Here is a 10911-nt window from a genome sequence, read left to right as displayed (position 1 = left end):
ATTTCTACTGGGAACAATTAATACTATAGTGTATTCTATTTAGGTTGCAATTAAGTTCACTCTTAATTATGTTGCTGCATCGGGAGGACATGGTGGTGGTGAAAGCCCATGTTTACCTGAAAAACATTCTGAATAGTTTTATGGACCACGGACAGATTACATTCTTTAGATATATTAGCTGGAAAGCCAATTCAGAAATTGCTACATGTCACCAACCATCACAAATGAATTCAACTTCATTTCGGTTGGTTTGAAAGTTTTCTTGGACCCTAAATTGAAGAACTTTTCAAGAAGTGTCCATTCTGCACACGGATCATTCATCAGTCAACATGGCATCAGTAGTTATTATGGAAGAATATTTCATCTGCAAAACTACATGAAAAACACACACACACACACACATCATCCAGCAAGATCCACTCAGAATTAAAACTCGAACACTGAACTCAAAATGCTTCGTGAAGGCATGCGAGAACAGAACTCCAAATCATACTTGTTTATGCTCGCCAAACAGGTAGCCTAGAGATGAGCTTCCGCCTGGAACTGACTGAACCTTAGTAGATGGACGTCCCTGGAATCAAGAAATAATGATGAGATTAAGAAGGGAAAAAGTTAATCAAACTCCAATTGCAAATGCATGGAATTTCAAATCTGATTGAGGTACTGCTCACAGTGATGAAGTTGCCCAAGTTCTGGCCTTGAGGCCTGGAGTAGTTGTTGGAGGTGTCTTGAATTTTGTCTGCTGCAGCGGCAGCAGCAGCAGAGTGGCTCGGAATTGGCATGCTCTTCTGGCTGGCATCTTCGCCGGAGGGAGGCTTGGCGGTTTCCTCACCTGATGAATCGAAGAGGTAGCCGATAGAGCTTTTTCCACCCCCAAAGCTCCCTCCTCTGCTCATTCTACTCCAAGAATCTTCTTCCTTTCGGGACTCTTGGCCTTTATTACTTCTCTCCTTGAAGAAGTGAGTGGAGATTAGGTGACAGGCCAATTGCACCAACAGTTCTATTGAGCGCTAATTTGCTTGAGAAAATGAATGGCCTGAGTTTGGTGCCAGCCGGCAAGTGGGTTGGGTGTCTTTGTAAGCTTTGTGGCTTTAATTAAAGGAGCGGAGACTGGGCGAGGTTCCTCGAAGCACCCGGGCTAATACACAGCTCGACATAGTTGAACTATTGACCTAAAAAACATAACTGAATTGAATTGAAGCAAAGAGGTGAGAAGGATATTGGACATCGACTGAAAACTTGAACTCAAGCTTTATTTTATTGTAAATGATTAGTGTTCTGGAACGTGAAGATGGACGACGTCGGGAGGTTCTCTGCTATTATCATAATCTCGGAAGATCTCGATGCACATATTATTTTCTATCCTCACTCCACCGGTATTCGGGAGTCGAGGGATCGAGTGGAGCTTCAGCTGGCTGGCAGGTTAGTTTTTCCGTTACGTTTTTTCCCTAACTCCATGAGTATTCGGGAGTTAAGGACCGAGACCAACCTTTAGCCGGTTGGCATGACTTCCCGATCAGGTATGATTACCAGCTCTGCTATCTTTTTACGATTATAGGAACTGCCATATTTCCCTGATAAAAGAGTAAGAGCCTAGTTCCTTGATCAAAGACTAGAGCCTTCAATTTCTGATCGGACACTAGGGGCCCAGCTCCCCGCTCATACACTTGGGACACAGCTCCCCGCTCATACTCTAGGGGCACAGCTCCCCGCTCATACACTTGGGACACAGCTCCCCGATCATAGACTTGTAGTACCACTTCCCGATCAGAATCTAGAGGTCTCACTCTTTGATTACAGGCTAGGGACCTTACTCTCCGATCAGGGACCAGGGGCCCAGTTCTTCCATCATGTGTGTTACAAGCTCTGCAACCTTCACCATGAGGCTCTGCATCCTCTTACTGCTACAGGCTCTGCACCCTTCACAACGAGGCTCTGCATCCTCTTACTGCTACAGGCTCTGCACCCTTCACTATGAGGCTCTGCATCCTCTTATTGCTACAAGCTCTGCATCTTTCATCATGGGCTCAGCATTCTCTTACTGTCATATGCACTTCACTTTACTATTATTATATGCTCTGCATCCTTCACTTGTTGTGTAGCCTCTTACATCTACAGGTGTTGCTCTCTTCACCTACGGTGCTCTGCTTCCTTCTACGACTATGGACTTTGCTCTCTTATATCGGCTTCACGCTCTTCATCCTCTCCCCTCGCTCCATGGGTATTCGGGAGTTGAGGGACCGAGATAGATCCTCAGTCAGGTGACAACAATCCGTGATCAAGTATGATAAATGCTTTATTCCCTTATATTGCTACAGGCTGCGCTTCTATGGGCTTCAGGGCTTATCCTCCCCCGTTCGGGGTTAAACGGTTTTCACTGGTTTTGGACCAACTTATCAGATTTCATATCTCCCTCGTTCGGGGTCGAGCGATTCTCACTGGTCTCGGACCAGCTTATTGGATTTCTTATCCCCCGTTCGGGATCGGCACCACACCGCTGTCAGGTATGATATAAGCTTTATTTCCTCATGCTACTACATGCTTCGCTTTTACTAGCTTCAAAGCTTATCCTTCCCCGTTCGGGGTTGAGTGGTTTTCACTGGTCTCAGACCAGCTTATTGGATTTCATATTTCCCCCGTTCGGGGTTGAGCAATAGTCACTGGTCTCAGACCAGCTTATTGGATTTCTTATCTCCCCCGTTTGGGGTCGAGTCATCGCCATTGGGGTCGAGTCATCGCCACCGGTCTCGGACCGGAGTATTATTACTGGTCTCGGACCAGCGCCATCGCCACCGGTCTCGGACCGGAGTATCATTACTGGTCTCGGACCAGCGCCATCGCCATCGATCTCGGACCGGAGTATCATTACTGGTCTCGGACCAGCGCCATCGCCACCGATCTCGGACCGGAGTATCATTACTGGTCTCGGACCAGCGCCATCGCCACCGGTCTCGGACCGGAGTATCATTACTGGTCTCGGACCAGCGCCATCGCCACCGGTCTCAGACCGGAGTATCATTACTGGTCTCGGACCAGTGCCATCGCCACCGGTCTCAGACCGGAGTATCACAGACTCTCGCCTCAGTGCGAGTTATAAGTGAGCTCTGCTCTCACGCCCAACGACCTTTCAAGTCGGCTCCCATGCGAGAATTAAAAGTGAGCTCTGTTCTCACGCCCAACGACCTTTCAGGTCGGTAGCCCCAGACTCTCGCCTCAGTGCGAGTTATAAGTGAGCTCTGCTCTCACGCCCAACGACCGTGCTGCTCGGTCAAAAGTTGTTCTCACGCCCAACGACCTTTCAGGTCGGTAGCCCCAGACTCTCGCCTCAGTGCGAGTTATAAGTGAGCTCTGCTCTCACGCCCAACGACCTTTCAGGTCGGCTCCCATGCGAGAATTAAAAGTGAGCTCTGTTCTCACGCCCAACGACCTTTCAGGTCGGTAGCCCCAGACTCTCGCCTCAGTGCGAGTTATAAGTGAGCTCTGCCCTCACGCCCAACGACCTTTCAGGTCGGCTCCCATGCGAGAATTAAAAGTGAGCTCTGTTCTCACGCCCAACGACCTTTCAGGTCGGTAGCCCCAGACTCTCGCCTCAGTGCGAGTTATAAGTGAGCTCTGCCCTCACGCCCAACGACCTTTCAGGTCGGCTCCCATGCGAGAATTAAAAGTGAGCTCTGTTCTCACGTCGAACGACCTTTCAGGTCGGTAGTCCCAGACTTATGACGGTCAGGCCTCATATTATTCTCTTCTCCCCTTTCTCCCCGGGTATTCGGGAATTGAGGGACCGAGACGGATCCTCAGTCGGTTGGCATCACTTTGTGACCAGGTATGATAAAGATTCTGTCCCTTTATATTGCTACAGGTTTCGCTTCTATGGGCTTCAAGGCTTATCCTCCCCCGTTCAGGGTTGGGCTATTACCACCGGTCTCGGACCAGAGTCGTACCCCCGGTCTCGGATCAGAGTATCACTAACGATCTCTCGGTCAGGTGGTCAGACCAATGCTCATTCGGTCTTCCAGAGACCAAGACTTGGTCAGACCTTCAGATCAATTCCTGGTCAGGCCTCCAAACTGCTTCTTTGTTAGGCCTTCAGATTGTTTCTGGGTCAGACCTTTAGATCAAGGCTGGGTCAGACCTCCAGATTGCTTCTTTGTCAGGCCTGCAGATTGCTTCTGGGTCATAAGTCTCCAGATCGAGTACTGGTCAGACCTCCAAACTGCTTCTTTGTTAGGCCTTCAGATTGTTTCTGGGTCAGACCTTCAGATCAAGGTTGGGTCAGACCTCCAGATTGCTTCTTTGTCAGGCCTGCAGATTGCTTCTGGGTCATAAGTCTCCAGATCGAGTACTGGTTAGGCCTCCAGAGCACCTCCCGGTCAGGGTCCCAGACCCTCGCCCCAGTACGAGTTATAAGTGAGCTCTGCTCTCACGCCCGATGACCTCTCGGTCGGCACTCATCACTCCACTCACTTGTCGCTCTGCCCGGCACACATCCCACTTCCTCCACTGGTCGCTTTGCCCGGCACCTATCCCGCTTGCTTCACTCGTCGCTCTGCTCGACACTCATCGTGCACGCTTCGCCGCCCTGCTCGGCACTCATCGTGCACGCTTCGCCGCTCTGCTCGGCACTCGCTCGGTCGACACTCGCTTGGTCGACACTCATTCGGTCGGCGCTCATCACTCACTCGCAGCTCTGCATGACACTCGGCATTCATCGCTTTACTCGTCGCTCTGCCCGGCACTCAGCTCCCACGTTCCGCTCACTGCTGTTGCTCGGTCGGCATTCATCGCTTCACTCGCCGCTCTGCTCGGCACTCATCGTGCACGCTTCGCCGCTTTGCTCGGCACTCATCCTTAGCGCTTCGCTTACCGCTGTGGCTGGGTCGGCACTCATCACTTACTTGTCGCTCTGCTCGACATACTTGCCCCGCTCGTCGCTCTGCCCGACGCTCGTCATTCGTATTTCGCTCATCGTTGTTGCTTGGCCGTTTACTTGACCACTCACTGGTACCACTCGTCTACTCGCTTTACGCTGATTGACCTACCGCTTAAAGACTTTCTCGGTTGTGCACTCTACATCGCACGCCCATCGTCTTTCGACCTGCTCGGCAGTCACCTTATCGCCTGGTCTATATTTTTTCGCTAGGTCATGACTTATTGTCGTTCGGTCTGCACTCGCTCAGTCGCGTTCACGACTTTGCGCATTCATCATTCTCTTTATTGCCCGGTCGCGATTCACTATCGCTCGGTCGACACTCGCACGGTCACGCTCTTTATTGCCAGGTACCCGTCGTCCACAGCTACTCGTTCCACGATTATATGACAGACCCGCGATATAACTTTGCATTCAGTAGCGATTCTGTTTATCGTTGGCTGGGTCTAGTCAGTCGGACTTGCGCCTCCTTCAACTAGACTTGAGGGGGAGGCTTGTAATGTGACTAGGTATAAAGGGCAGAGGAGAGATTAATGGAGAGGGGGAGGGCATTTTCGTCAATGTACTGTAGCACCTTTATTTAGGGCACTGTAGCATGTGAGAAACAGGAGGGAGCTGCTGGTTCGTGCAGAGGGGGGCACCGCCACAGGATTTCTTCCTCCCTCTCGCGCTGTTCACCGGCGCCGGCCGCCCACATCACATGATGTGGCTAGGTATAAAGGGCAGAGGAGAGATTAATGGAGAGGGGGAGGGCATTTTCGTCAATGTACTGTAGCACCTTTATTTTAGGGCACTGTAGCATGCGAGAAACAGGAGGGAGCTGCTGGTTCGTGCGGAGGGGGGTGCCGCCACAGGATTTCTTCCTCCCTCTCGCGCTGTTCGCCGGCGCCGGCCGCCCACCTCGCTTCCTCTCCCTCTTCTCCCCGAGCCGCAACCAGCTTTCTTCCTCCTCTCTTCTCCCGCTGCAAGCGCAGCTAACAGGACCATCTTCTTGTTGGGTCCTCGCACTCCTCGCCAACGACGCTGGCCGGTGGCGATTCCCCTCCTCTTCATCCGGCGGTCATTGCCTCCTCCTCTCCCTGCTTACACACGCTGCCCGTCCCTCACGCTCTCTCGCCTTCGTCGCCACCCTCGTTCAGCGCCGCCTCGCCGGAGAAGCCCGCAGCCACCTCGCCCTCTTTCTTCCCCTCGCCGGTAACGACCGCCCTTCTTCTTCTTTCTTCTCCTTGTGACGCTGCCACTGAGCAGCAGCACAGCACCGCCATCCTCCTTTCGCCGTTGCCGCCGGACAGGCCGGCCACTGGTCCCCTTGTCCTCCTCACGGTGCCGGCCGCAGCCCCCTCTGCTGTTGGCCATCGTCGGCACAGCGTTACCGCCGTAGACTCGTACATCTCTCAGCCCCTATGTTGCTGGTCGATGCCATCCACAGCCAGGTGGCACCGTCTCCTACGGTTGACGATGTCCTCCAGACCGTCCTCATCAGTGTGTGTCCCTCCGATCCATCCGGTCATACATGTTTGATTACGATCCAGCATACCGTGTGGTTCCTTTCATTTAGATTGTCTCCGGCCTTCGTGCCGTTGTTAGGATCGTCGTACTCGGCTAGAGGGGGGTGTGAATAGCTGACCCCAAATTCTTCGCGTTTCTTCCTACGATTAGGGTTAGCGCAGCGGAAATAACTAACTATAAACGCAAAAAGGAAAGATCAAACCTCAAACTCGAACTCGACGATGTAACGAGGTTCGGAGATGAAACTCCTACTCCTCGGCGTGTCCGTAAGGTGGACGAAGCCTATCAATCCGTCGGTGGATGAGTCCCCGAAAAATCGGCTAATAAGAACTCCTTCTGGGTGGAGAAACCTCACCACAAACTCTTGCAACAGCAAGATCAGAGTACAAGTACAAGAAGCACAGCAAGATACAAATATAAAGATGAAAGTAACAACTCTTGCTTGCCTTCTCGTCGTCGACTGAAATATGTAGATAAAGCACCAACTTCACAGAATCACAGCAGCAGCTGAAACCAGTCGAAGAAGTCGAGGAAGTTCACGCGAAGCTTCGGAAGCGAGCTTAACAAAGCTCTAGAACAGCAGAAGCAATAACTTGCAGAAGCAAGAAGAAGATAGAGAAGAAGCAGAAGCTTCGGAGAAGAAGAAGAATGAAAAATCGTCCCTCTGTAGAAGCCCTCAGGCTCTTTTATACCTGGATCCACCTGCGAAGAAGAAGCCAGAAGACAGCAGAAGACAGAAGACCGTTGTGAGCCAACGGATAGTTCTGGACCAATCAGGCTGAAGCCTGATCGGTCCAGGGCACCTCTGATCGGTCCTGGAGACCGATCAGGCCCCAGTCTGATCGGTCCCCGGACCGATCCCACCTCTCTGTAAGAGAGGTGGATGCGTCTCTGATCGATCGTGGAGACCGATCAGACTCCCTGCTGATCGATCCCCAGACTGATCAGTTCACTCACAAAAAGTTGGCTCAACTCCTCTGATCGGTCTCCAGACCGATCAGATGACTTACAGAACCCTTCTGTTTGTTATCTGATCGGTCACCAGACCGATCAGATACTCAGGCGTATCGCTGGATCGGTCACCAGACCGATCCAGGTTTAGAGCTCCAGCCCTAAACCCTAAATGGTCCTGAGAACGAGCTACCGAGCCCTCTCTTGACCTAGTCCGGAGAACGAGCTACTGAGCCCTCTCCGACTTCGTCCGGTCCAGAGAACGAGCTACCGAGCCCTCTCTGACCACAGTCCGGAGAACGAGCTATCGAGCCCTCTCTGACTTTCCGTGCCAAGTCTCCAACTTGGTCTTCTCCGTGCCAAGTCTCCATACTTGGACTTTTCCCGTGCCAAGCTCCCTGCTTGGACTTTTCACCAGATGTCTGGTCAACCTTGACCCATCTGGATTTCCCTTGCCTGGCTTCACTCACCAGGACTTCCAAACTGCCTAGCTTCACTCACTAGGTCTTTCCCCTGCCTGGCTTCACTCACCAGGTCTTTCTCAAGCGCCTAGCTTCACTCACCAGGACTTTCTCCAACTGCCTGGCTTCACTCACCAGGACTTTCACTTTCACCTAGCTTCACTCACTAGGATTTTCACCTGGCTTCACTCACCAGGATTTCCCGACTGCCTGGCTTCACTCACCAGGACTTTCACTTTCACCTAGCTTCACTCACTAGGATTTTCACCTAGCTTCACTCACCAGGATTTCCTGACTGCCTAACATCCCAGTTAGGACTTCTCAGTCAAGTATCCGGTCAACCTTGACCTACTTGACTCTTCTTTATCCAATCTGATCAGACCCTGATCAGTATCTCTCCGCATGGACAACTGCACCTGCATTGTCCATGTCTACATGTCTTTCTGTATTGTCAAACATCGAAACCATGACCAAGGTTTACGCTTGGTCAACTAGGTCAACCTTGACCTACTGAAAATTGCACCAACAGCCGTTACTGTGTTCGGGTCTTCGCGCCTATCTAGCTTGTGCACTATGTTGCAATGTATGTGTTGATCTCGTCTGTGTATCGTTTCCTGGCCTGCGTGCCGATCTCGAGTCCCGGCCTGTGTGCTGATATTATTTCCCGGCCTGCATGCCAGTGTCTTATCCCGGTCGGTGTGCCGGTCTCTTGTCCCGGCCTGCGTGCCGACCTAGTTCTCCAGCCTGCGTGCCGACCTCAGGTCCTGGTCTACGTGCCGACCTAGTAGCTCGGTCTGCGTGCCGACCTAGTAGCTCGGTCTACGTGCCGGTGCTTTATCCCAGTCTGCGTGTCAGTGCCCTGTCCCGGTCTACGTGCCGACATTATATCCCGACCTGCAGCTCGTCTTCCGGGTCTACACCTCGTTCAGCTTCTCGTCGTCAGATCCAGCTCTCCATCCCAATCGTGCGTCGTCCACTCTTCCGGGTCCCGACAATGCGCACCGCGTCCCATCCGAGGGCGCCCCCTGGGCCAGGGTACGTTCCTCGTTCATATTTCATATGCATTTTCATTATTTCAGGGTTTAGTCTTGTACTCATATATTCGTTGGATCTGCCTTGAGCATCGGGGTATCGGGGCCCGGGTCAACCCGGTCACTGGCCGCAGGTAGCGTTGACCAGAGGACTGTTGAAGACTTGGTCAACATGGGAGCTATCTCAGCACACCCCCCACCGGGACGTCGTGACTCAGTCAACATTCTCGCCACCTCACCCGACGGTCTGTCTGACTCAGCTTCCGGATGGGATCAATTAGGTTGAGCACCAACGATGCAATCTTGGAATGAGTAGAGGTTGAGATAGGTTTGGTTGGATTGAAATTTCCTTCACTTTAGTAGATTTAGTATAAAGATTTTTTTTATTTCGTTAGTTTTGATCAATTAGAAGAGAATAAGTTAAAGAAAGGAGGAGAAAGAGATCATGAAACATAGCCCCTACCCCCATCCATCCTCTTGTGTTAGAAAGGATCATCACTGCACCCTTCTTGAGATCAATCCTCATCTCCTTCCAATCAAAACCTTAGGCTCTCTTCTCCTTCAAGTTTTTCAGCCCTATCTATCCCTTTTCTTTTGTGATTTTTGCCGCAAATAAGGTTAACTTATAATCATGAAACCTTAGCTTGTTGGATTTTATATAGTCTTGATTATTTTTTATATAATGAACTTTGGTTGCTATCATATCGATAAATTGATTATTCTTGCGTTCAAAATTGTATCAAGTTCATATTAATCAAGTTGTTTAAATGCATATCATAGTTTGAATGAATACTACAAGATCAAGGATGGAGAAATAGAAAAAAGTTTTCCAGATAGCCATAGTATGGTTGTTTTGAGAAGATGCCCAACACTAAAAACAAAACAACTAAGCATCCATATAGATGCCAAAAGTTTCACCACAAAGGAGCATCGATAATGACAAGAAAAACTATTACAATAGCCTCACCACGTTGACTTAAGAAATTTTTAACAATAATGGACCAACTTTGATCAAAGTTGCTTTACATATTAGAGTAGGTTAAAACTGCTTCAGACAATTACTACTCTACCTTGTGATAATTTTGATTAATATTTGCATCGAAGATAATAAAATTACATAATTTTAAAATTGTTGAATTTAAAATTCAGATCTGTCGAGATGAGCTTGACATGCTGAACTCAAGGTTGCCGAGCTGGGGCTGATCTGCTTGAAATGACTGAGCTGCTGAGCGTCCAAGTTAGCCGAGTGTTGAGTGAGTTGAGCTCCTGAGTGCTTAAGTCAGCTAAGCATCAAGTGCTTGAGCGAGTCAAGTGTCAAGTGCTCAAGCTAGCCGAATGCCTGAGTTGTTGAGTGTCGAGCAAGCCGAGTAGTCGACTGTCGAATGACTTGAGTAGGCCGAGTGTCAAGAAACTGAGTGGTTAAAGAAGGCTAAGTGCCAAGTAGCCCGAGTGGGTCGAGTGTCAAGCTACCGAGTGGTCCGATTGTCGAGTGCCCGAGTAAGTCAAGTGTCAGCAACTTGAGTAGGGAGTAGGTCGAGTGGGAAGGAGTGCTTGCATTGTCGAAGCCTATGTTAAAAGATATTTTTCTTAAAATAGAGTCATCGGTTAATTTATACTAAATAATAAATTTTGATTTGATGAATATATATAGTTGAAAGACTCTTTCTCACATATGTGCCCACAAGGGAGTACGGATCTAAGGTTCAAATTATACTCAACTCAATTGATTCATGTGCGAGCGAGGTCTACATGTGTCAAATATCGAACCGATCAACCATTTTTAGATTACACTCTTAAGGTATGCATGAAAAATATCATGTGACAACATTGAGGGGTTTATTTGGACAATTTTTACCTTGACAAGTTCGATATTTGACACATATAGATCTGATTTGCACACGAATCAACTAAGTTTAGTATAATTCGAACCTTAGATTTACACTCCCTTCGAGTACACATGTGAGAGGGAGTCTCTCATCCATACATATTCACAAAATTAAAATTTATAATTTAATATAAACCAATCAACATA

At 49.6% G+C, this 10911-nt stretch overlaps 1 protein-coding gene across 1 annotated transcript; it reads right to left on the bottom strand.

Annotated features, from left to right (window-relative positions):
• Positions 1-316: 316 nt before the first annotated feature.
• On the bottom strand, positions 317-1028 carry LOC122012821 (protein SPIRAL1-like 5). The gene is made up of 2 exons (XM_042569474.1): positions 672-1028; positions 317-571 (listed from the first exon to the last, which is right to left on the bottom strand). Exons 1-2 carry the CDS (start codon positions 894-896, stop codon positions 488-490), a joined length of 309 nt encoding a protein of 102 aa, XP_042425408.1. The 5' UTR covers positions 897-1028; the 3' UTR covers positions 317-487.
• Positions 1029-10911: the final 9883 nt, after the last annotated feature.

The sequence above is a fragment of the Zingiber officinale genome, chromosome 1A, assembly GCF_018446385.1.
Source record: "Zingiber officinale cultivar Zhangliang chromosome 1A, Zo_v1.1, whole genome shotgun sequence".
In the NCBI taxonomy this organism is placed as follows: Eukaryota; Viridiplantae; Streptophyta; class Magnoliopsida; order Zingiberales; family Zingiberaceae; genus Zingiber; species Zingiber officinale.
The sequence above is the reverse complement of the archived record's forward strand: the minus strand, read 5'-3'. Positions and strand labels throughout refer to the sequence as shown.

Coding starts and splice junctions, on each gene's coding strand:
- LOC122012821 (XM_042569474.1), bottom strand. CDS start 896: ATGAGCAGAGGAGGGAGCTTTGGGGGTGGAAAAAGCTCTATCGGCTAC. Junction 572..671: donor ACTTGGGCAACTTCATCACT/GTGAGCAGTACC, acceptor TCTTGATTCCAG/GGACGTCCATCTACTAAGGT.